Here is a 27,084-nt window from a genome sequence, read left to right as displayed (position 1 = left end):
AAACCGTGGTTTGAAGCTGGCTGGGCCACCTTGCTCAGGAGGCAAGCACAAATCTTGCTTGCTGGTGAAGGTGGAATGTGCAGCTAGAGTCTGATCGTACCAGAAAGCAGCAGAAGATGAACGCTCATGAGGAGGAGGGGAGGGGAAGGGCATGCTCATGGGGCTTGCCCCCAAAGCACCATGGTTTGGTTAAACTGAACCATTGCTTTGGTTAAATGTTTGCTTGCCTTCTGATGCTGACCTTAGCAGAGGCAAGACAAAAGGTACCCTGGACAGCTCCTTGAGTTCTGCATGAGAGCAGAGCTTCAGGTGCAGTTAATTCTCAACTTGCAGCTTTGTTCCTCCTTCACTTAGAGCAGGCATCCCCAAACTTGGCCCTCCAGATGTTTTGGGGCTACAATTCCCATCATCCCTGACCACTGGTCCTGTTAGCTAGGGATGATGGGAGTTGTAGTCCCAAAACATCTGGAGGGCTGAATTTGGGGATGCCTGACTTAGAGGTACTCTTTGCTGAAAGGGTACCAGCCTCTCTCTTCCAGTGGTCATTTACTCCAGTAGAGAGGGGAGACTTTAGTTGCATGGAGCCTTCTGAGATGGACTGCTCTGAGTCAGAGGTGGGCAATGTCTTTGGGTCAGAGGTGTACTGGCTCCTTGGGCTCTCCTTGCCTACCTCCAGCATGACACAAGCAGTGCCTGGCAAGTTCTTAGTTGGAACAGCACCTAGAAAAGTCACCATCATATCCACCTCTTAACTGTGCAACAAGTCAGACAGGAAGATGAAAGGGCAGCTACCCCATGCTGGGCTAGGTGACAAAAGGTATTTTGAGATATGTTTTATTTTTGGAGTCAGGAAGTGGGGTGGGGTGGGGAAATAAAACGCTCAGCTGTTTCTTTGTTGGAACTGCTTGGAACCTGAGACAAGTAAGTTTGCTCTCTACAAACCCTGGACCCCAAAACATGGTTTGGGACTCATGCACTAGTGCAGCCCATTAAAGGTGCCTTCTATTTAGTTGCAGAGTTAAAACCAGACACTTGCAGAGCACACCACCTGGTGAATTAGATGCCCTCGGGCCTTTCACCCTTCTACAATTCTACGTAAGAGTTTAAGAATATGATAAATGTGGGAAAGTAAGGAGTTTTCAGCTACCTGGGAATCTCAGCTTGTATCGTAAGAGAAGGAAATTGCAAAGACAGCTTGGGAAACAAGGGAGAACTGCCTGCTAAAACCTCAAAAGCCAGTGGGGTAGAGGCCAAAGGTGGTCCCCAGGGATTCCAGCCGAGACTTCATTGCTTCTGCACACAAACTAGCAGAAACCAATATGCAAAATTAAGTGGAGTGATTTATGTGGGTCACAGAATCCAAAATTTGGGGTCAACAGCACACAGGTTACTTTTTGTTTGTTCAAATAATGTTTAACCCATCTTCAACACCCAAGGGAGAGAGAGCACAAGGAGGAAAAGAAAAAACAAGGATATGTTGCAGTGTCACTGCCAGCAGCTGCCTGCTCCATGGTTCAGAATGCCAGGGGAAAAAGGGCACATGTGTGACACTGGCAAAAATGCACTTCAGGTTCTTTGGGGCAGCAATCATGCAGATAAAGGGAAACCATGTGTGGATCCCAATACTAGCAGTTACCTTGCAGTTTACCCAAATACCATGGTCCCAGCATTAGCTTTTTCTCCTCCTCTGACTGGTTGTTTTGCTACAGGGCACAGGCAGTGGGAGTCTTTACCAGACTTCCTACCCAGAGCCATCTAACCCAAGCCCTTCTGCATCCAAAGCATGTGTCCTTCCACTGAACTATGGCTGCTCCCCCAGGACAGGGTACCTTTCCAAGGATGCCAACTCCCAACCAAGGAGTGCTGTCTTACTCTATTTACACAAGAGAAGGTGTGCTCATTCATATTGGCCAGAAACAAATGCTCCCTGCATGTGATTTATACCACTCAAGAGGGATGGGGCTAGAGATAAAAGGACAAGCATATCCAGCTCAGCCAAGGATGAACAAAAGTTGTCAAAAACAGTTGGGCAAGAATTCCTCTGCAAAGGTCCCACCTACATCAGCCACACCCAGGGTAGATCTGACCACCCTACTGTCAGTCTTGACATCAGATTCCTTAGGCCCAAAAGGAAATGGCTTTTAGGCTGCCCTAGAATCCAGACAGCCTCTTTGCTCTGCAAATTCTGGGTGCTAAAATAAGGCATAGAAACTTCTATTGGACAGCAACAATGGAGCAGGTTTGGAAGTGCTTTTAAGTACCTAATAGGGAAAACAACCCGACACATCATTTTAGTGTACACAAAAACGATGCACGAAGTTCATAACCAATTCACCACACCACAACTAGAGTTAAAAAAAAATAAAAATAAAAGAGCAGAACGCTTACGACAATGATGGATATAAAGCACCAGCTGTTCAGGGGGGAAGAGGGGGGCAGATAATGAAAAGGAAAGGAAAGCCACATCTGAAAGACACTTTTTATTTGGGCAAGCTTTTAGCCGCAGGGAATCCGCATTGGTGTTGTGTTATTTCAGCTGCGTGTTTATATCGGCAATATATTTGGCATTTTATACAACTGTTATCTTTTAGGATGCTGTACAATGTTCCGACTTGAAGATACGACCAAATATGAATATAAAAATACATTCCATAGTTTGAAAGAAGACTTTGAAGAGAGGAAATGCCGCTGTGTTCATCAGCCCAGGCTGACTTCACCCGCCTGAGAAAGCTCAGGAATCTGCACCAGGCCACTGTCCAAAACATGTGACAATCGTTTAAAAAGCCAGGCAGTTACTGATCTGTAGCCATCCTGATCCAAGGAGGCTCAAGGTAAAGCTCAGCCCAGGGGCTTTAGAAGGTTAGAGATGTTTGGCACCGATTTGAGTCTTAATGCTGGAGCGCTTCGAGACACATTAGTGCACCTAGATGCTGCAACTAATTGTGAGCACAGCTGTGAGGCTAGATCAAGGAATCTGGGCCTTGAAACAAGGGCATATCAGGCTCTGAGACTAGATCCGGCTCAGTGAACTTTTGTGGGCCTGCCTGGAAGCCTGACTCTCTGCTCTTCCTTGGCCAACATAGGAGTTTCTTCGTGCCTGCTGCGTGCCACGATCCAGCTCCTGCCACTGGACTTTGAAGTCCTGAACTAAAAGCTGCATGCCCCCCGCTGTCTCAGTAGTGCCAACCATGACCCTACATACCACAAGAAGGACTGGGGTGATGGGGATGCAAGCCCCAGCTCTGTACCACACACACTCCACTACTGTCTATTCTAATTGGCAGCAGCCCTCCAGAGGTCTGGTGTGTTCTGCTGAAGATGCTAGGGAATGAATTTGGGGCCTCTGGCATAGAAAGCAGGTCCTCCGTCACCAAGCTAGGTGCCATCCAAGACCCAGTTAAGCCAGTACGCCAAGAGACTGGCCCAAGGGATGCAACTACAGCTCTGCAGCATGTGACTAGGGGCTGCATTTGGTCCGGGGCAGAGGGAAGAGCGAGAAGATTGGCAGATGGCTGTAAGTAGGAGTTTTACAAACCAACACTGCACCTACACAAATCCATGGCACACCTGGGAAAGGGTCTCCCTGCATTGCTGCTTCTGGCTGACATTTTGACAGCTTTAAAATACACAAGCCTGAAACACGAAAGTGCCTGGGTTTATTGGTTCTTGAGTTGGGAGCAGCTTCATCGATGACGGCTGTTTGCCTGAGAGCATGATTAAGTTATTTCGAAAATGGGCCCTCGCTGTGCCTCTGGAGAGATTCCAAAGTTTCTGCACTTGTTTTGAAATTTTGAGTTGCTGCTGGAAGGTTCCTGTGACTTGGCACGGCTGGGTACTTCTCCTGCTTTGACGCCTCCCAGCTCAACTTGGGGGGCATCCTGGGCTGCAACGCTGCTGCAGAGCAGCAGGCAGTGGAGAATGCTGATCCAAGAAATGTGAGGTTTCACTCAAAAGCTCTCAATGCACGTGCATCATTCTGTCCTCCACCCTTAATGCCCATTCCTGCCTTTGGCCTCTATGCTTCCAGCTCTGCCCCTCTTCATACAGTTCTTGCTCCTACACCTGGAACTCCACCCCTCAACACCTAACTGCATGGTGTGATTCCCATCTCACAGTCTCAAAACCTACATTGTCTGTAACTTAACCTTTTTTTCTTTTGGCCTAACTGCTTCATCCTTATCCCCAACCAAAAATGCATTGGCTTACTCACATTTTAACCTTGGTGCACCCAACCCTCCCTTCTGTTGTTTTCCTTTGCTTCTGGACACTTACTAGAGAGAAGGCATGTGGTGCTACTTGGGGAGGAATATGAAGACCACGTTGCGGAGTCAGGAGGCAGCATTCACATCAAGATGGTTGAGCTTCTCCAGGACCAAGTGTGTGCCCTTCTGGCAGCCTCATCTCACCTTTCATGCATTTCTCCATTAAGGAAGTACCATAACTATGACCACAACATCAACCTAGACACACACACACACACACACACACAAGCTCCCAGCACCTGCTATCTCAGGAACACTTCCTCCAGGCCAAGAGGGCACTCTAGCCTTTTACCTTGGGGTTAGTCCGCTGCTGAAGCCTCCTCTCTTCCCTCTCTCTCTGCAAACGCTCAAATTCCTCCCTGATCTCAGCAGGCGTCCTCCTCCTTTCCACCACCTGCGGGAGAAGGAATCAAGCATTTAGAGGTTATTTGGCAGCAGGACAGCCAGCAAACAAACAAACAACCAACTGTGGGGCGTTTAATCAGAGATGCAACTGGAAACGCTCGAGGGCTTTTAATTCTCTATAGACAGGCAGGCTCGGAAGGGCTTTCTGTTTCCTTTCTTCACGCTGCAACATTCTCTCTCTTTCTGTGTCGTTCCCTCCTAGACAAAAGCACAGAGCTTTTATTGTTTCATTTAGAGTTACCAGTTACACTCCTGGCGCCCGGCTTCGTAAAAACAAATGCACGCAATATGAGACCCTGGCAACCCTAGTAGGGAGCCCACACAAAACATGACGTCCATTGAACTGACAGTGTACCAGGATAATATAACAAAACAAGGAGCGCCATTCCAAAGAGAGACAACTGCTCAGTGCAGGATATGCCGGCACCCAGATAAATGAATTGCAAGCAGTAAGCTGAGGTTCTTTAGTTTCCTGAGAATCCATCTTACACCAGCAACTTTTTTTTGTCTTTCAGGCCATAAATGGCAAAGCAGGCACAAATTACAATAATGGCAGCACACAAGTGCATTCAAACATGAGGTTGCTTTGCTGAAGCTCAACAGGTCTGGATCCAGTCAGTTCATGTATGGGAAACCACCACATGTCCCCAAATGCACCTTCTTATGTTCTAGCATGGAAGGAAGGTAGGGTATAAATATAAGTGAATCTAAGGCCAGCAGCACAAGACCAATTTCACAGGCACCGGGGGTTTTGCACTTGTGATAACAATCCTCACTTTTTAGAGTATTTTAAAGAGGAAAGTATCATAACTCAGTGGCAGAGCATCTGCTTTGCATGCAGAATGTCACAGGTTTAACCCCTGGCATCTCCAGGAGAGCTGCTGCCAGTTGGTGTAGACAATACTGAGCTACATATACATACTGTCTAAGGTAGTTTCCGATGTTTAAAGTGCTTCATCTACATTTTCTCAGGAATCTGTACAACCCCACAAGTGACAGCGATACGATCTTCCCCAATATTGCAGATGTGGCATGCCTGCGGCTGCTGCTGCTGCTGGGGCTTGTCTAAAGGGACCAAGTGAGTTCATGGCAAAGGTTAAATTGGGTTGTATCCAAGGCTAGCCCTACACAGAGGAGGCCCACTGCATACAACTAAGCTTAGGTCCATTAATTTCAATGCCCTACTCTGAGTAGAATTTGGTTGGATACAACCCTTAGTCACTACACAAGGTTAACTCTCCAAACATGTACCTATAAGACTGCCTAAGCTAGCCGTTTCTTAAGACAGCAACCAAGGCCACAACAGCTTTATTTGACAGGTGGAGATTTGCCTTTCCTAAGGAAGGAGCTGCATTCTGAGTGCCATGGAAATGTAATTTCCCCGGAACAGAAACATTTCCTTGGCTGCAGAGGCCACCAACTCTGAAGACAGGTTGTAGCAGAAACTTTAAGAGGCCTGAGTTTGGGGAAGAAATCACATCCATTCTCCCTACCCCCCAATACCAGGTTCTAAAACTATTTGATGGAAACGAGGGGATTAAATCAGCCGAGTCTGGCAAGGCCAGAAGGGGTGAGATTTGTTGTGGAGAATCCGAACCGCTTAACCTCTGCAAACCTGAATTAATGACTTTAAATTACTTTATCTCTGACATTCCTTGTGGCAGGAGGAAGCAAAAAAATGGCTCCAAGGGTCTCCATTCACTCAATTTCTAGGCATCAGATTATAGAGCAAGTTGCGCATTCCAAACACATCTGACAGGGCTAACTGCAAGGTCAAGAACACCTGCCCCTTGGCATCCCAATGAGGCCAGCAAGAGCTTGATCCGTCTTCCGTGTTCAATGCAGTGGTTTTACTGGATACTTTTTAAAAACAGGCTTTCGATTTGTTCTTACTTGTTACATGTTGTATCTGGGTCCGTTCTCCAAAAGTGGTTTTTTAACCTCTCAGACACCATGTGAGCTAAGAAAGCCTGGGAGGGAGGTTTGCTGTAAACCGAACAGACACAACCCGGGTTATCTGCACACAAACCGGGGGCCACATCCTTTGTCTTTCACCACCATTGCTTACTGCCTCAGCAGCTAGGCATAGATTCAAGTCTGTCCACTAGCTTACAATCTAAACGGCAGCAGACTGGGAGCGGGGGCTGTTAGTATGCTACTGAAAACTAGCAAGGGAAAAATGCCAGATTATAATTGCAAGTTTTTAAAGGGTGAGGAAATGTAAAGACAACTTAACAAAGCTTTCAAACTGTTACACGCAATATTTAAGAAACACTTCCAGTATTCCGAGTGTGACTATTTTTGCTGCTGCTACTGTTCTGTCATTTTATGATAAATCATATTATCAGTGTAGCTTTCTTTTTGGTGTATTATTGTTGCAGTTTTCCCCCCATACATACGTATTCTCTATTCTGGGACCTTGAGGGGAAGGGTAGATTGCAAATGCTTCAAATAAAATGGAAGGATAAATAGAATTCTATGGAAATAATAAGATCCAGATTTTGCTCCCACAGGGTGCAGTGCTAGCCGCAAACATGGATGCTCTTAAAAGGGGGTTAGACAAATCTGTGGAGGATAAGGACTAGATGGGCCCTTAGCCTTATTCAGCAGCAAAGCTCTTCTTAGGTTCTCATGACATTTCCTGCTCATTGTTTAGATGGTATTGCCCCCAAGTTTTGTTCCAGCAACTACATTCCCCTCTCTTCACGCCTCCACTTTAAGCTCCTTGTACTGTATGTACTTTCCAGTGTCTCCACATCCAATGCTCGTCTAGAGCAACCTTCTCTCTCTGTTGGTTCCTCTCTGGGGCCTTTGCTTTACAGGGCCCAAACTTCTTGTCGAGACTAAAACAGCACTCTCAACTCCCCCTGTGCCCTTTTCTCTCTCCCTGATTGATGCTCCCTCCCTTTGCTCCCCCAAAGCTGCTAATTTTAAATAGTTAACTTTCAAATTCTGTACGACACTTAGCAATTCCAGGAACTTAGTCCATAATAACCAGCCCAAATGCTCTTGAAGGTACCAGCCCAAATGCTCTTGAAAGCAGGGGGATCAAGAGTGAGTGGCTAAGAATTTGCACTGCATAACAAATAAGCCATAATAGAGAAGATTACCACCCCAGGCCCCTCACACGCAGCCCTGGTGCTGCTCCACGCAGACCCCTTCCTCACCACTTCCCTTTCACCAGCAACTATACCAACATTGACAGGAAAGAAGCAAAAGGCAAGAAAGCTTGAGGGCTCTGAGCACAGGAGTACAGGAAGCTGCCTTATACTGAATCAGATCACTGGTCCACCTAGCACAGTATTGTCTACACCAATTGGCAGCGGTTCTCCAAAGTTTCAGGCAGCAGTCTCTCCCAACCCTATCTGGAGATGCCAGGGATTGAACCTGGGCCCTTCTGCATGCAAGGCAGATTCTCTACCCCTGAGCTCCGTTCCTTCCCCATGGAGAATATTGGTAGATGTTTTAAAAAGTAACACCAACTGACTCCCCAGAGTGAAAGCTATTACTGAAGTAGGGCAGGATCTGTATTAAACAATTCATCCTGCAGCTGCAGGAGCACAGAACCAGCCTTGATGGTGGCTCCATAAAACAAGCTCTGCTGGTTAGGTTTGGCATCAGAGTATGAGTCATGCGATGAAGCTTGTTTTTATCTACGGGGCACTATTCCTGTACAGTATAACATCTCTGAGTGAATATGGAGGGGGGGTGCACTTTGTGTACCTAACAATGAAGGTAGTGAAGTCAACAGAGGTTCTTATCACCATTAGATCTTAGGCTACGACCCTGATGAATGAGAACCCAAGTAGCCAACTCTGCCTTTAACCACGCTTCCAGTTTCTTAAAATGCTTGGTTTTGTATCCATTTTCCATCACACAGCTGAGGGAATATAGGCTGTTTAGGATGTGTTTGCACGTAGGTGTGTAAAGTTGCCTCTTTGAACTCCTAACCAATGGCCAACTTCCTAGGATAAATGAGGGTGGGGTAGGATTGATGCACTCTGTGGCCAAGCTCCTCTTCAGGGAGTTGGGAGCCTCTCTATCCACAGCACCACATTTCCAGGCTCAGAGTGACTGTACCCCCAAACCAAGGGTAAAACAAACATTGCTTCAACACACACAATGGGGCAGAGGGAAAGAATGACCAATTAAGCAGTGGCGGGTTTTGATTTCTTCTGTTGTTTAAACACCACAGCACTGCCACACTGAAGAAACTCAAAAGTCACTTCTCAGTTAATGTTGGATCAGCTTGATGTCCAAGCTGGAGAGCAGGAAAGGATTTTCCACTGGACAGAGAAGGTCATCAACTGTCAGAGGTGAAAGCCTGAGCTTGTCCTGAGTAACATGGGCACAGGAGTCTTTGCATGCACCTGCAGTTTGTCACGTATAGCCCAGACAACACCAATGAAAGTGGCTGGGAGGATTCCGAGACTGAACAACTTGCAGGTTCTATCTGGCTGCAATGGTCTTACCTCCCATCCTTCCATTTCGAGGCCTCTCTTTCCATATATGTCATAGATGGCTCTCGTCTGTGGGTCACTGAGCACTGAAAATCAAAACCAAAACATGTTCAGAGCGTGCAGCAGTCAAAGCAGAGTTCAGACAGAAGTACACGCGCACACACACATGCACACATATACATACTCTCTAGCACCTTCCAAATACATTTTCAGGAAACCTAAAACCAAGCCACCAAGCACACATTCCACAAAGACAATGTGGCCATCTCTAGCTCGCTGCCAAATATGCCTATGTGACACACCTCTTTGCAAACCTAGATTTACATTTTTAAATGCATGTACCTAGAAAAGAAGCTGGGAGGCAGAACCTCTTTGCAGGAGAGTGCCAAGCGCGTTTCTAGAACAGATTTTTCAAAGCACAACTCTTGGAATGCAAAGGGTTGAGGATTTCCCCCTACACAGACATCACCCATTTCAAGGTCTCTGCTGGATTTCCCTCCCGCTCTTCAAGCGTGTTCCCATGCATCACAAGGCCTAATTAAGAACGCTGTAAACGATTCCGCCCACGTCCAAGCCTAATGGGAGGAAAGGAATGCTGACCATTCAGAAAACACCAGAACCAAATTTCTTTAGCTAATCTCTGGGATTTAATAAGAAATCATTTATTCACCATTTCACTTTAGCTTCCCTTTGGGCCAAACCGCTGGGCGACGAGGACTGCTGGTGCTGCAGTTTTTCTACTGGGGTGGGGGTAGAATCCTGCAAGCTCCTAATTCACTTAAGTTTCAGTTACTTCTCCCCAAATTTCAAAAAATGCTGCAAACAAACTATCAATAATTCAGACGCATGCAAGATTCATTCAACCAAACCCAGATAACAGAATATAATCAAAAGGGCAACAGTTTCGATGAAAGACGGAGCGGAAACACACACAGCCCATCTGCCTGTGACTGCAGAGCTGAGAATCTGGAGAGATTGCATTATCTTGACTATGCAGATTTATCACCCAACACACTCCAGAGTTTCCTGATGGCTATTAACATCTAATTTTTTTGGCAACAACCCCCACCCCCGGCAAACTGAGATAAGAGATAAGCTTTTACAGCAGATTGAGGAAAGTCTTTATTTTGGAGAGGAACATCTTCTTCTATACTTAGTTAAGTCTAATTATAGGAGAATTGCATGCCAAGCATAGCAAACAGCATCTTGAGTGAATTATAGCCCATACTTTCGCTGGTGGAAGAAATTCTCATCTCCCCTGTAATCCTTCATGGGAAGCAAAACCAGCCTGATGAGAAGCACTTACAGTTACGACTGCTTCAGATGACTATTTCAGTGCTGACACAGTTGGATTTTTTTTACATTTCCTTTCCACATCATGAACTTCTGTCTATTTTTTGTGCCGAGCAAAATAAGAAACAAAAACTAAAGAAAAAACCCCCAATGCCCCTATTCTGCAATTACACATCATCCCTGCATCTGCCACCAAAAAGGCTCACCAAGGAATCTGGTACTCACAAGGCAGCTCTAGATAAGGAAAGAAGGATGCGGTTGCAGTTGCACACAACTGGGAGTCAGTGGGGTGAGCAGACTATGTTTTAACGCCAAGTGGAAATCTGGGTAACCTTGGAGGCCTCCCCCAACCTCAGTTCTGCTGCCTGTCTAACAGAAAGATCTCACCTTGCAAAGGGTTCTGAGGTCCTTGCCGAGCATGCTCGGCTGACAGCTTACAACAGGGGTGTGGAATTGGATCTGAACAGGGGACCGGAGCATTATTTCCCCTATCCCCTTGCAGACCACACTTCAGCAGGAACGTGCGGCCACCCAACTGGCAACCACTGGCATGACATCAGGTGGCCCATTTTAGCTCATGTGGTTTGAAATCAAACCATTGCACTCTGCAAGACCTGACCACGAGCAGATAGCCAAAGTCTGCGAAGTACTGTGTGTGATAGTGGGTGCTGCTAACAGGCAGTGCCTGCAATCCCCTTTCTGGTCCACCTGTCGGAAATCACACAGGTTGCCAAGTTTAGGGCAGGTAGCGGTCATTCAGCCAGAACAACCTCATGGACCATGTTCAATTTATGGACCAGAGCCTCCCTGCCAGTGGCTTGCAGCAAATCCCAGAAGAGCAGATGTACTAGCCCTGTTACAGTCAGCCCAAACTTGAATTCTGCAGCACCTCAAAGACTTCAAGAGATCCACTGAGGCACCAGCTTTTGTGGAATAGAGTCTGCTTGCCCTTGCAAGGCTGCCATCAGCACCTATTGAACTGATCTCCAATTGGTGCCAAGACATGGAAGGGTGTAACAAGAAAACCAGTGTGGTGCAGCTGACAAAAGCACTGGACTTTAACCTTGCAATAGCCCTATAGCACATTTACCATATTTTTCGCACTATAGGACGCACCTGACCATAGGACGCACCTAGTTTTAGAGGGGGAGAGCAAGAAAAAAAATATATCTCCCTCTCTGCGCAGTGCCCCTTCAGCGAAGCGGCAGAAGAAACGGAGCCCTTTCCATTTCTCCTCCCGCTTCGCTGAAGGGGCACTGCGCAGAGAGGGAAAGCTGTGCAATGCCTCTCCAGCGAAGCAAAGCCACACGAAGCCTCCGGAGCACAGCGGGAACTCCCGCTGCGCTTCGGAGGCTTCGCGTTGCTTTCGCTGAAGCCATGGAGTCTGCATTCGCTCCATAAGGCGCACACACATTTCCCCTTAATTTTTGGAGGGGAAAAAGTGCGTCTTATAGAGTGAAAAATAAGGTATGTTCTCTGCACCAAGCTGCTGGAAGGAAAGTGGGGTGCCGAAGAATATATAAATATACCTGTCTTTGGACTATACTCGTCCAGGGTTATAATCTTTAAACAGTGCTTTCGGCTTTATAAAAACTGTCCCAGGACCTCAGAAGGAGGTTTGGGACATGAAGCCTCCCTTGGACCAGGGAGATATACTTTTGGTGCATAAACACACAGTTCTGGGGTGGTCAAGAAAAAACCACATGATTTGAAGGGTGGCGTCCCTAGGAATCTGTCAAGCAACAGAGGGATTAGTACAGGCAGCAACCATTTTGTGTGTGTTTGACTGGCACGTGACAGCCAATGTACATGCTTTTTCTGGCCCTTGAAGGGGGCGGACTTATGCGCGCTCCACCAACGTGCGCAAAGACCTGGAATAAAACCCCTGTGCAAATGGGGAGTTGCCCATATAGCAAGGGAACAAGGATGAAAGACCTCTGGGGAAAGTTGATGTTTCCTCACCCTGCTTACACCACGCTCTTGAGATTCAGCTGAAGATCTCATGGGAGATGCTGCTCCCTGGCCCACAGAGCAAAAGTCCTCCACCGACTTGATGCAAGCATTCTGACACAGCCTGCCTCCTATCAACCATGTGTGTTGAGATTCTGTCCCATAATGACCAAATGCTGGCTCATGTGCTGTGGAGGATCGCTAATCCTACACATGGAAGCCTCAGAGCTGCTGAATTGGTGAGTGGTATGAGGAAGGCAACTGACTGTGCAAGTTAGCAGCACCTCTGTTCAAGCACTGCATGGCCCTACCAAGCTGAAAGCTAAAACCTGGTGTCGGCTGCTGCACAGAGAGGTTAGACTGGAAGTTGCCTAGAGAAGCATGATTCATCAGTCTAACTCCTGGCTTTCTAGTCTAGCTTGCCACTAGAAAAGAGGATTGGCTTGCTGGCATTAAGAGGTGGTCACTTCAAAACCCTTCCATGTCATACTCATAGAATGAGACTCCGTGGTCAGAATCTTTATTGGCTTGTTAGTGTATATCCTTGGGACCCCCCAAAACCACATATCTGTTCACTCATAGGAACATACTGAATTGGGCCAATGCTTCATCTAGCTCAGTATGGGCTACACTGAGTGGCAGCAGCTCTCTGGGGTTTCAGGCAGGTTTCTCTCCCAGCCCGACCTAGAGATGCCAGGAACCAAACCTGAGACCCACCACATGTAGTAAATGCTCTACCACTGAGCTACAGCCCTTCCAACGACTCATTTGTCAAAAACTGATCGTCCAGGTATTGATTCTCTCATATGAAAACAGCAAAAACCAACTACTGCCTTTAACAGCAAAAAGACTCGCTGTCTGGATTCCAAGCTAGAAAATCCATTGGCAGCTGCTGAGCCGAGGATGGCTGTGAATCTTCGGCATCCACTGACCTTCATAAGCCTGATGGAGAAGGTTGAAGAGCTGCTCGGCCTGCCTCTTGAGCTCTGGGTCCCTGTGCTTGTCAGGATGGTACAGCATACACAGCCTACGGTAGGCGGCTTTCAGCTCTTCCTGAGAGGCCTGTGAGAAGAAAAGAAATCCAATTATAGCACAATCAATGCAGTTAAGCCGCTATCATCTCAAAAATCTGCCCAGAAACGGGAACCCATCAGATGCGCGTTCTGTTCTGCAGATCGGGAGGCATAATGAAGCTGTGATTTGCTAGGACCGCTTCTCTTGGCATGGTGCAAGAAACCACCAGTCTGGGGCATTAATAATCATAATTTATGTAGCACAGTTCGAGCATTCAAAGCACTCACAATTATCTCAGTATTCCTTACAACAGCCTCATGGAAGCTCAGCCAGCCAGTACTCTGGATAAAAGTGCCATCAGCATGTATGGGGCTTTACAAAGCAAAGCACAAGACAACAGGGCTCTGCCCCGGGAAACATAAAATCTAAAATAATTGTGCTACTATAATGCTGTTCTTTTGTTTTATTCTAGTTTATAATTTAAAACTGGTTTTACATCTTTGCAACCCACTTTGCATGCACCTTGTTCTAAAAATGCAGGATATAATTAACAATGATGTATTATTATTTTATAGTAATATGAATAAGAGAGGAATGAAGGCAAAGGTAAACAGGAGAAAAATGTGTCTTTGCTTCAGTTAAATGTATTTAAGGTTTTGTTCCAAGCAGCAATGAAGATTCAGATGTTGTGCTGGTTCAGGGGCCTCATAACTTTTATGGTTCTTGTGCCACAGAAGGGGTAAAGGCCCTGCTCGAGACATGCTTGTGAACAGTCTCTTGCCTGTGGCAACTAAGAGTCTGCTCCAAAACTCCTAATGGCTGAACCCAAGAGGCTTCATATAAATGTAAAACAGCAATGGGGACACGGGAACAAGATTGTACCTTGTAGTGCATCACAGCATGAAGACTGTGGAGCTGAAACACAGTCTCTCAGTGCTACTCTCTGGAAAAGGCCCTCTAGGTAGGAGTGGAACCAGTGTAAAACAGTGTCCCCTGATACTCATCCCACAGAGCCAGTCCAGCAGGATGCCTTGGTCTAGTATTAAAACCCATGGAGAGAGACAAAGAAGCAGAAACAGAAATGCATTGCCCCTGTCCCACTCTCTATACACGTTATCCACCCAGGTGACCAAGGCTGATTCCATTCCAAAGCAGCACCTGAATGCAGAATGAAGTGGATTGAGGTACCGTATTTTTCCGTGTGTAAGACGATGCTTTTTACTATAAATAAATTAGGCAAAAATTGGGTGTCGTCTTATACACGGATAGTGAATGCAGAGAGAGGATGTGCAATTAATGGCAGCAGCAAGCAGGAGATTGGCAGCGGCGATTGGGCGGCTAACTGGTGGCTGCAGCAAGGCCTGTTGGTGATCAGCTGTGGCAACTGGGCAGGCGATTGGAGGCTGTGGCGAGGTGTGTGATCAGCAGTGGCTGTGGCATGCAATCAGCAGTGGCGGGCAGGCGGGTGAGTGATTAGCGGAAGTGACCTCCCCCACTCCCCAAAAGAGCTAAACAACTTAATTTCTTAATTTTGGGTAAAAAAAAAGGGGGGTCGTCTTATACATGGAAAAATATGGTAATTCCTCCAGGAACTCACTGCTTGGCCAGCACCTTACCCAAGAAAGGGGTATTTTTTATGGGTAGTAATTGTTATAAACCACAGGATCCAGGGTGGGTTTCTTCAGAAGCGGGCGTACCACCCACCGCCTGCTTAAGGGGAGCGGCACCACTCCCTCATGTCAATAAGCCTTCACTGTACCCTGGGCCCATCTGGTCAACCCTTCCTGACAGGCTTTTACTAGCCAGAACGGGCAGGGGTCAAGAGAGCAAGAAGCCGGTCGCATCATTGCAAGAACGCTGCATACATTATCAGGCCAAGTAAAGTGACACTGATTCCTCAGTGAAGGCACTGCATTGGACACTTCAACTGGAGTTGCAACAACAGTAACATCTACGGCGCTATGGGAATGGGAAGAACTCAGCATAAGCCAGATTTGCTAGACTTCAACGTGAAGGCAAGGGTGCAAACTCTGGAACTATAAAGAATGCCTATTTGTTACAAAAGACCAAGCCAAATTCCTTGAAATTCACCATGATTACCCACGTGGAGGTACAGGAGCAAAAGAGAGGCTTACAAGGTTGAATGATTAACTTGCAAAGATGGGGGCAGATCTTTTTTCAACACACAAATGCATTCTAACAATATACTTCCAAAGGCCTTCTGCCTGCTCCTTTTGATCAATGCAGAGCTGTTTAGCTCGGAAACAGAAGGTCAGGGTGCTTCACATATAAGGCTAATCCTCTCGCTCATGAACAAACACAGCGTATCAGCAAAAAACTACAGTTTTTAATACATAAAGTGGGATTTGAGCCATTTCTGGTGACAAACAGGAATTGAGAGATTTCTTCTGTTTCTTATTCATACGTCTTGGTTCAATGACAAAGGAATTGGACAGACCTGCCTGGCTCCTGAGAACGCATTGCCCGGTGAAGGAGTCATCCTTCCTGAGCAACTGCTGTCTCTTTCCACTCTCTTGGTTATTAGAATTAAAGTAGATGAGAAGGGAGTGGAATTTCGAGCTCGGCAATGACCTTCTTTAATCAAATTAGTGATAAATGGCTTAATGTGCTATTGATTAAGTAATAGAAACGAGCAGTTCCATTTTTCACAAATATCATGTTCAATAAAATGTTAGATTGGGCCTTTCATCATAAGTGAATCACTAAGGTCATTGGTTCAATATTTCAAGAGTGATAACCTCTCTCCAGCCACCGCAGAAAATACTGACAACATTTCAAATTCTAATGAGATACATAAGTCACTAATAATGATATTTTAAGTTACATTCTTATTACTTAAACTTGGGGCAAAATTAAGAGGCACGCCATCATGCTATTCGGGGGATTAAACTCATTCATTTCACATCTCAATCATCCAGTTACATCTTCGCAGCATGTAAATCTATTACAGATTAAATGGCCATATACTAGCAAATTGCCAGAGACAGGTTTTAGACGTCCTTCTCTTCCTCTTCCCCAGGCCCATAAAGTTTAGTGACCTATTATTCTCAGATTAGCCAGCGCTCTGAAGAGCTGAATTTGCCCTATAAGAAGCTGGGTACAAAATATGGAAACAAAGGCCTACAAAGGCAATGGAGAATTTCTCAATTTCAGCCCCAAAGTAAATTTAGTTATCTAGCAGAACTGGCTTTTGAAAGCCTCCAGAGAGCTCTGCTGAGAGTCCCTCAAGCCCTTAAGGGGACAGGAAAAGGACACCTGGGTACGGCTTGCTGCAACTACAATAACCCTGCAACTTACATGCATTTAACTTGTGCACATTCAGCTCTACAGACTTGGCAAAAAAATAGTAAAAGCAGTGGAAACGAGGCAAGAAAAAAGACTTTGGCAATCCCACCCACCACTGAACCTATTAACGTTTTGACTATATGTGATTTTTGCTTCGGCCGTGATCCTGCGAACGTAACCTTTGTGTAAGTTGTAGACTTACTGCAAGATAGCTGAAAATTCATCTCAAAACCAGCCTTCCCAACCTGACACCTTTTGGAAAACAACTCCAATCAGCATGGCCTTGCTACCTAGGGATGATGGGAGTTGTAGTCCAAAGCATCTGTTGGCTTCAGGTTGAGGAAGACTTTTTAGAAGTATATGTATCAGCCAGTTTTTCAGTTCCACTAGGGCAAGATTTGAGGGAGGAAGAAACAGGGCTATGCTGAGTCTGGGTCACCCAAGTGGCTCCCACTGGGATCTATGGAGAAAATGGTTGCATTCTGAGACATAGTCAAAACAGAGCACTGGAACAAACACAGCTTCAACGACAATCGCATTTCAAGCACATTCACATCATGCAATCATAAGAGGGGAAATAAAGTGCTATACTACTTAGAGACACTGTTACAGGACAGGAGGGGAATCAAATCACAGGTACTCCATTGTAGAGGGAGTCATACATCACAAGCACCTCTGAAGGTCATTTTGCTAGCATATGTTCTGCTCAATTTTGGAGGGGAACAAAAAAAAAAACCTTTAACTCTATTTCAGTGAGCAATACGGAATTACCCCTAAAACTCATATATAGCTGGTACCTAACCTCTAGGAAGCTGACAATAATCCATCTTGGTGCTTCACCACATTGCTGGAGGGGCTGCCCTACACCTGGTACTGCTTTGCTCTCAGCATTTCTCCTGCAGAATCAAGTTGACTTGACCTCTGAGATCTAAAGCCACATTGTGACTCAAGATAGACCTTGTCAGCAAGTGGCTGTAATCTGTTGAGTACTACATGGTACTGCTGAGTACTGTGAAGAAGGCTGTCTTCACAGTACTCAGCAGGGAGATTCCACAGGAGTTGTTGCAGTCATGGTAGTCACCTTTGTTCTTGTAGAAGGTCACAATGCTGGAGTCGTGCATGTTTTGTGCCACGGATCCTAATTCCTAACATTGCAAGAGAAGACCGTAGAGGTGTATCATGAGAGAAGATGGCTTTCAGCAGTTTTGTTGGGATTCCGTCCTGTCCTGGGACTTTTCCACATGCCAGAGAGTTGATGGCATTCTTCAGCTCATTGAAGGAGGGGCACCCAGCTCTTCCAAGACAGGCAGAGATTGGATACTGTCTATTACGATGTCAGAGACCATGTTTTCCCAGCTCTTGGTAGTGCTCTGCCCATCACTTCATCTGCTTGCTGTGGTCTGTGATTATCTCTCTCAACAAGGTTTTCAATGGTACAGTTTTTTTCTGATTGTTTCAAAGGCTTTCTTCATACGTTTGTACAATTTGTGAGTATTGCCACTGTCAGCAGCAAGTTGAATGCTCTGACAAAGCTTTAGCCAACAGTCATTGGCAAACTATCTGGCAAATCACTGGGCATTGCTCCTTGCCTTTCTCAGTGCAGCAAGCATCTTCTTGCAGGGCGCATGCTTATAGTTCACAAGAGCCTCGTGCTTTGCAGCAATAACAGGCTCCATATCCTTAATGCCAGCCTTAAACCAGTCAGGGATCTGCTGCTCTCTTTTGCCAAGAGGACATAGCTGTTTTGTAGGTTGCCTCTTTGATGTGGTTCCACCTTACGTCAATGCTATCTCTAGAGTAGTTCAGTAGTGCTTGTTCAACAGAATCAGAGAAGCACTCACTCACAAAGTCTGGGTATGACTGTTCTGGCAATGCAGTATAGATCCTCTTCGGCTAAATAAGAATCTTCTTGCCACCAGGGAGTGAATCTGTGTCACTGTTGACACTTTGGTAGCTCCATGTGACACCAACAAAGCTTAGTGCCAATTGCCTGGTGACAATCAAGTTCAGCTGGTGCCAGTGGCCTGACCTTGGAGGTCTTCAGGACGCTCACTGTTTTGCCTTGGTAGAGAAGAATGTGTTCGTGAAGCAGAGGCTATGGTATGAGCACAGCTCAAGCAGCCTTTCTCAGTTCACATTCATGCTGCCAATACCAAAGTGGCCAATGCAGTTGTCCCATGTGTGACCTTCGTTTCCAATTCTGGCTTTAAAATTTCCCAGCAGAAATAGGTGTTCTCAGGCTGGGACCCGCCTGGCAGCTTGGTCTAGTGCCTCATAGAACTGGTCCTTGATATGTATATCAGAGTATATAGTGGAAGCGTAAATGCTCGAGAAGTTAACTGGACCAGGGTAGTTGAGAGACAGAGAGGAAGCCCTCAGTCGGCAATTCTATCATAGACAAAAGTGAGTTTCTCACAGCAATGCTTATAGCTTGAATTTGTGGTTCTTCTGAGGCCTCCTTGCCAGAAGGTGTGTTTCTTCTCTGCCATTAAACATGAGTCTGGTCTCCTGTAGAGTGGCAATGTCAATGTTGAGTGTTTTCAGCTCACAGTCAATGATGGTCATCTTCCATGAGTCATTGACTTGCAGCAGATTGGTGGGCAAGCCAGGACACATGACCATGACGTTCCAGCTTGCTAGGCACAAGGGGGGTTGTTTCTTTTCTTTGTTGTCTGGTGCAGTGGTTTGATCCGCTCATTGAAGAAGAAGAGTTTGGATTTGATATCCCGCTTTATCACTACCCGAAGGAGTCTCAAAGCGGCTAACATTCTCCTTTCCCTTCCTCCCCCACAACAAACACTCTGTGAGGTGAGTGGGGCTGAGAGATTTCAAAGAAGTGTGACTAGCCCAAGGTCACCCAGCAGCTGCATGTGGAGGAGCGGAGACGCGAACCCGGTTCCCCAGATTACGAGACTACCGCTCTTAACCACTACACCACACTGGCTCTCATTGAGTGATACTCTGAGCTCTGAGCACCCATTGACACAGGCAGACAGTGGTGGGTCAGCACCTTATTGACCGGAGGCTGCCCAGCTTAAGGTGGGCAAAGTGTTAGAAACTGAGATATGAAAGCTAGGAGCTAAATGGTACCTTAATTCTAGGTTATGGGCTTAATAATGGAATGTCTAGGCGCACTTTTTTATAACAAGAATACAAAGCAGAAAATGAATGAACTGCAGCTAAAATATTATGCTCATTTTTCACATGGTCTATCTAGTTCTTCCCCTGCCCACCCCCTAATAGTCTTAAGAGGGTCTCTTCTCCAGTCTTCAGAGAGTAGCTGGAAGTGGGGAGACAGAAAAAGGTCCTCCTTTCCTTCCACTCTGCAGTTTTAATCTGAAATCTTAGGCGCAGTATTGCACCCAGAGCTCAGAAACTGCTCACGCTAATGAAATTCCGTCGCAAAATGCGCCTAGAACAATGGGAGTTTCGAATGCTGGATGAGCAGTAGCTGACCAGTGAGACACGATAATTTCTCCCACGGATGAAAGCAACACTCGCGCCCAGCACACTCCTTAGACTACAAAAGAGCATGATGGCTCCTAAACTGAGGCCTATTAAGACCCCAGAAGTTACCGTACTTGAGAGGCTGATGTCGAATAACTGGTTTGCAAAAATGCTACAAATTAACAAAACGATCACTTGGAATGTGGACTGTTTTCTTTTTAAGGCTTTCAGGGAAAGAGAAGCAATTACCTTCTTAAATCCCTTCCCCAAAGTCATCCTTCTGAGCTGGAATCGCCTGGAAGTTGTACCTTGGTTCGGCCTTGATTTATGAGCTACCCAATTAAATGATCTGTCATAACACTCTTACATTTTGAAAGGACAATGACAAGTCCCATTTCTCAGTTCACATATATTTCACGTTTTCATCTCTGTTGGCAAATCACCTGGGAATCATGGAAATGAGTCCTCCCCGCTTCACTACCACCACCACTGCCTTTTCCATTTAATAAATGTGGTTTGTGTTCTTGTGTTCTAAATGGAAACAAAATTAACAACTATATGAAACATAACATTGACAAAATGTTTTGCCTATAAATCATCATGAATACAGATAGCATTCTGGGAACTGGCATTTTTTTTGGTATTTATAAAAAGGTTTTTAAACTGGCCTTTTAGGGTACAGTCCTTCTAAAGTGAATAAGAAAGATTTGTTCATAAAAATCACTTTTTGTTTGTATACCAAGCTATTCACCAGTTAATGAGCAGACACAAGTAAAGTTCAAGGAAGCGCTAGCCCACTATCACCTCTCCCTGCCCTTCATCTTCTCTTCCCAAAGCTCTTTCATCCAAACCCGTCAGCATCCAGTTCACCCTCCCTCTGACATCCTCTACTTTGTCAAGTGCAGAACAGAGCTGAACTATTACTTCTCATGATCTAGACACTCTGCTTCTGTTATCACAGCTTAAGGATGCATTGCCTATTTCAGCAGCCATGCTTCACTGCTGATTCATGTTTAGCTTGTGATCAACTAAAGACATCAAGATGCTTTTCACGTATACCACTGCAAAGCCAGGTCCCCCTATTCTGTACCTTTGCCTTTGATACTCTGCACCTAGTTGCAGGACTTGACATCTACCTCTGCTGAGTTTCATCTTGCTGGTTTCTGCACAAGTGTTCCAGCCTGCCAAGATCATTTTGAATCTTGATTTTGTATTCTGCAGTGTTATCTATTCCTCCTGTTTTTGTGTCACTTGCAAATATGATAAGCATTCTCTGCTCCTTCAGCCAAGTTTATAAAAAATGTTCAACAGAACAACGCCTAGGACAGAGTCTTATGGCCTCACTTAACTTGCATGACAGCCCCAACAATGAATGCTGTTGTGCAAGCAAAGTAGAAAACAGTTTAAGTATTGTATACAATAGGCAGCACCCTTGCCAAGCACTGTTTTAGTCTCAATGCAAGTTAAGCATAAAAAAAAAACAATTGCCAAAGTTTAGGCAGGGAGGAGGGAGTTTTTCCTACTGCCACTGAAACCTATCAATATATACCCAAGAAAAGAATTGGTGGCTGATAGGCACCGTGGAATAATAATGGCACAAGAACAAAACCATTAAGTGAGATTTGGCAACAACATTAAGTTTTCATTTAAAACAAGCTTCTAGTGCATCTTTATCAACGACATGATTAAGTTGGATCTGACCTATGAACCACAGCATCACATTATGTCAGTCTTTAAAGTGCTATGGCTGCTATTTTTCTTGCAATCTGGGTACAACTTTGGAATCAACCCATATTAGATGGCTACACTATCAAAATAGCTTGAGAGAGAAGAGAGCAATCTTACAAAAAATTAATAATGGAAAGCAGCCTAACAGCCGTCTTACACACTCAACTCTATGATTGTTTTCATTTCATTTTTGCTTCCATAGCATCAGGGAGTCACTCTGGTCCGTGGCACTGGATTCTCCAACCCACCCCTTTCCCCACTCCAACTTCCATGTGCTCAGCATAATCACCTGTTGTTTCTTGGCCATTTCCTCACCTGGCAAAATCTCATAAATGATACTGAGAGATGGATACAAGCAGCTACTAAAGGACACCACACTGGCATGGTACATTGCCCTACCAGCGCTGTCCCTCTACAGTGTTAAAGGCCCCGTCCACAAGGAAATGCTGATAGCTTAGGAGGGAGATGCCAACATCCATCATTCTCTTGTCACCATTCTAAGTAAATCCTGCAAACCTTTTACTCTGGTAGCAGTCTCATGGCAGAGAATATGGAAGCACACAGAGTACTAAAAATAAAATAATGTAAGTTATGCACAACAACAGAAATCAAAGAGATATTCTGGGACAATATAGCTAGGCTCATGCCAAACCCAAAGGCAAGGTATGCTATAAACCAGTGTGTGGGTGCTGAAGTATTCCTCCAGTTTTCCTAGTGTGACTGAATAGAGGTGGTGGCACTGAACACGTATGGTCGTACGACCTAGCAGCCCAAGGTCACACCAGCACTGTACTTCTGATACTCTTCAAAATTGTGAGGAGCTACCATAAAATATGAAGGAAACAAAAGCATCCCTTTGAACAAGAGCCAGTCTAGGAAATGGTTGCTGTAGAGGCTGTGTTGGGGCTTGAGCGTGCAGCAGATGGTCAAAGGAAATTCACTGAACGTGGCTGTTTAGACAGTTTGCTTGAGCTGCTCAGTTCATAAATGTTTATTACCTTCTCCTATGGTTTTCTGGAACACTGCCTGTGATAATATCTGGATGGCTGAAAGACCATGGTTTTATTGCATCCAGCGAACCCAACCTCAGGCCATTTCTGCCTGGCCCATGCATTTCTACATTCTATCCTCTTTCCAAGGTAGTACATTCAGGGCAATGTAAACTTTCCAGAGTTCTGTAGAAGCTGACCCTTATAGCTTTCCCGGAGAAGCAAGCTGACACATAGACTGGGTTCTGAGATGTGAGATTCTCATTTATGCAGTGCTCAAAAACAAAGGGGCAATGATGAAAGGGAGCCGCAAGCTTGGGCTTTTCATCACTTCTTTCTTCTTTCCAAAAGACTGCAGTGGTCTTTGGGGAATATTTATCAAAGTCAAGATCCCTGCCATTATCAACTTTATTGTGGTGAAAATGCAAATGACATGAAGTTGCCTCCCCACTGTGTAGGGAGAAGAGGGAGGGGATGGACAGGGATGTTTCCTTCTCTTTGAAAGAAATTCTCTAAGATTTTTACTAGTTTTACAAACCTCTATGAAGCTTTTCAGCTTTTACGGCTCAGATACAATAAGCCCTTAATTTAAATCCCCAGACTATGAACCATCCCTCAGTGCTGTTGATGAAAAACTAAACATGTTGAAGTCTCTCCAGTGATATAATGAATGTTTGTGCTAAGGTGGGGAATGCTTAAAATTAGCAAGAAATCCTAGACATGTTCACACATTTCAACTTGAAAAGTATTTCTGAATTGCCCAAATTAAGTCCCATTCCCCAGTGGGAAGGAGAGACTCCTAGTGTTACCTGGGATGCCTGCAGTGGTAGCAGTTCCCGTTACCCCATTGCTCTTATTTTTCTTGTAATCTTGGGCTGTTTGCCTTGTAATTTCCTGCCTGGCTGATCTCCACCTCACCCTCATATTCTCTATTGGGTGAGTTAGAAATAGGAAATCCCTTGCTATTGGATCATTTCTATTTAAATAAATACAAATCTTAACACCAGCAAGCACATGTGATAATTAACAGATCTGAGGTCATAGTGGGGAACACAATGAAAATGGCAAATAGGGTAACCATAAAGATGAAGGAGCTGCAATAACTCCACTGCAAAGGTTACAACATTTGGGACATTTGGTCTGGTGAAAAAATGTGAGTTAAGAAGGAACATGATAGAGGTGTAAAAGAACAGAGAGAAAAATAAACTATTCCTCTCTCATAACACTAGAACTCATGAATATCCAATGAAGCTGAATGCTGGAAGATTTGGGAAAGATAAAATACTTTTTCATAACAAAAAAAATTTTTTTTCCTTCCAGTAGCACCTTAAAGACCAACTAAGTTAGTTCTTGGTATGAGCTTTCGTGTGCATGCACACTTCTTCAGATATACTCTGTGGCTGTGTATCTGAAGAAGTGTGCATGCACACGAAAGCTCATACCAAGAACTAACTTAGTTGGTCTTTAAGGTGCTACTGGAAGGAAAAAAAATTTTTTTGTTTTGACTATGGCAGACCAACACGGCTACCTATCTGTAACTGATACTTTTTCATGCAGCACATAGTTAAACTATGCAATTGACATTCAGAGGAGAAAGTGACGGCCACCAACCTGGATGGCTTTAAAAGATGGACTGGACAAATTCATTTAGGAGAAGACTATCAATGGCTACTAGCCATGATGTCTATGCTCTCCCTTCTCAGTTGGAAGGCTGAAAGCCACAGGAGGTGAGAATGCTCTTGTGCTTGAGTCCTGCTTGATGGCTTCCTATTGGGGAATCTGGTTGGCCACTGTGAGAACAGGATGCTGGACTCAATGGGCCACTGGCCTGATCTATTTTCAGAAGGACTTTAACAAAGTGGAGGAGGTGACTGTCAGGTGGAGGGATGTCCAACAAATCCTATGAAGAACTGTTTAAAGACTGGAGAACAGAAGATGAGACATGACAGTGCTTCACATATCTGTCATACAGCAGATGGAGCAGGCTTGCTTACTGTTACCTTTAGAGGCCAGGACTAGAACCAAGGGGTGGAAATTGGCTACTAGACAGGATGGTTCTACTCTGCCTCTGTGGCTGGACGTAGCATGCTGGGAATTACAAAGGAGAGTGCTCTCATTGTACTCAGGTCTTGCTTGTGGCCTTGCTATAGGCATGGGATGGTATGAGTTACTAACCCTGATGGTTATGTTCTACCTCCACTGTTGGAGGCAGTAATGCTTCTGAGTACCAATTGCTGGAAACCACAGGCAGAAAGAGTTTTCTTGTGCTCGGGTCCTGCTTATGGGCTTCTCACATTCATCTGGTTAGCATTGGTGAGAACAGGATGCTAGACTACATGGGCCATTGTGTGATTTTGGAGCATTCAGAGTCATATGCCATGGACTCTGAATTTCCCCCTATAAATGCACACAGCAGCTTTGTAAAATAGGCTGGTGTGATTATCCCCATGTTGCAGTGAGTGGACTGTGGACAAGCATGGCTTGTCTTGGGACATGTAGTAACTTCATGGCTGAGAAATTGATGAAGGCTAAGGCTATCAATGGCTACTAGGCACAATGACTATGCTCAGCCTCCATGGTCAGAAGTAGTAATACTTCTTAACACCACTTTATGGGAATCACAGGTGCCGAGAATGATGCTGAAACTGCTTTGAATAACAATGTTAATATAACATACACTGTTTAAATTCTTAACTCATATTTACAACTTCTCCTTATTGTTTTTAAAAATAAATTTTAATAGCAAACAAAGGTAGAAATTGCATTCGTGTCTCTCCTATGAGGAAAGCTTGCCGTGTCTGGGACTCTTCAGCTTAGATAAAAGGCAAGTAAGAGGAGACATAAAATTTTGGAGAAAGTAGATAAAAGTTTTTCCTCCTCTCGCATGACACTAGAACACGAGGACTTCCAATGAAGGTGAATGTGGGAAGAAGATGCACGACAGATACAACAAATGACTTCTTTACGCAGTGCACAGTTTTACTATGGAGCTGCCTCCTACAGAAGGGGATAATGGCCAGCTTGGATGGCTTTCATAGAGGATCCGACAAATGCATGGAGGAGAGGGCTGTCACTGACTACTAGCCACGATGGCTATGCTCTGCCTTTGTGGAGCTGCAATGCTTCTGAATACCAGTTGCTGGATGCCACAGGAGGGGCGAGTGTTGCTCCTCTTGCATTCAGGTCCTGCTGGCAGCTTTCCCACCGGGGCATCTGGTTGTCCATTGCGGGAACAGGACGATGGGCTACATGGCCGGCCCTACGCCGCCCTGGCCTGGCGTTCCTGCTGCTGGACCTCTCCTGCGTCCTTCGCAGGTGCCCATTCTGTGACCCGCCCCTCCCCCGCTTCCCCCCTCAGTGACTCGCCCGCTCCGCCTCTCCTACCCAGGCCTCTTCTTCCCCCCGAGCGGCTTGTGAAGGCCGACTGCCTCCGCCACCGACACCACCGCCCCCATCGCCGGCGCCTCACCTCCCGCCGCACGTTCAGCAGCGAGTAATAGTCCTCGTTGTCCGGCGCCTCATCCACTGACGAGGCCGCCGCCATCTTGCCGACCTCTCACCCGGACTCGCGCATGCGCCGGCGAGTGGCGGCAGCCGGCCGGCCGGCCGCCGTCCTGGTCGCTCTAGGAAAGAGCAAAGCTTAAGGAGGCCTCTTGGCTGCAGCGCCCCCTGCAGGCACGCCTTTAGAAAAAAGTGGCAGGGAATGGAAAGGGGGAAACGCAAGACAGCGGCGGGAGGGCACAAGGTCGGGCGAGGAGGACCGCATGCGCAGAAGCGAGAAACGCGGAGGGTGGGGGGAATGAGCGGCTCCTGAGAGACCTTTTGAAGAGGCCACCGCGTGGATCTCGGCGCGCATGCGCATCGCTCCTATTGCTTTCTCTGGCTTCTAGGGGAAAGCGACGCACCGCCCTCTGGTGGGCGGGGATATTTGTATCCCCGCCTCCCTCACACTCAAACTGCAAGGAGGGTGTTAAGTACAGTATTGAGCAGTTTGGGAAAACATTCTAGCAAAATACATTAATCGGTTTTGGAAAATGAAGCATCAGTGATGCAGCCCAGTCAGTAACCGGGGATCTCTACTGTAGCAGTTAATTAATGTGAATAGTAATCTTCATGATTTAAAAGATTTAAAATATACTAATAATAATTATAGGGGATGCGGGTGGCGCTGTGGGTTAAACCACAGAGCTTAGGACTTGCTGATCAGAAGGTCGGCGGTTCGAATCCCCG

At 45.8% G+C, this 27,084-nt stretch overlaps 1 protein-coding gene across 1 annotated transcript in view; it reads right to left on the bottom strand.

The window, feature by feature from the left end:
• Positions 1-26,774, bottom strand: part of DNAJC11 (DnaJ heat shock protein family (Hsp40) member C11) — a 56,977-nt gene extending 30,203 nt beyond the window's left edge. The window contains exons 1-4 of the mRNA XM_083628746.1: positions 26,324-26,774; positions 13,303-13,432; positions 9,140-9,213; positions 4,555-4,656 (exon numbers count right to left, since the gene is read on the bottom strand). Coding sequence (XP_083484872.1) covers positions 4,555-4,656; positions 9,140-9,213; positions 13,303-13,432; positions 26,324-26,398 — 381 coding nt within the window. The 5' untranslated portion in view covers positions 26,399-26,774. The remainder of the gene's footprint in view (positions 1-4,554; positions 4,657-9,139; positions 9,214-13,302; positions 13,433-26,323) is intronic.
• Positions 26,775-27,084: the final 310 nt, after the last annotated feature.

This window comes from Podarcis filfolensis (assembly GCF_964270895.1).
Source record: "Podarcis filfolensis genome assembly, chromosome: 8".
In the NCBI taxonomy this organism is placed as follows: Eukaryota; Metazoa; Chordata; class Lepidosauria; order Squamata; family Lacertidae; genus Podarcis; species Podarcis filfolensis.
This window is presented reverse-complemented; position numbering and strand designations above follow the sequence as displayed.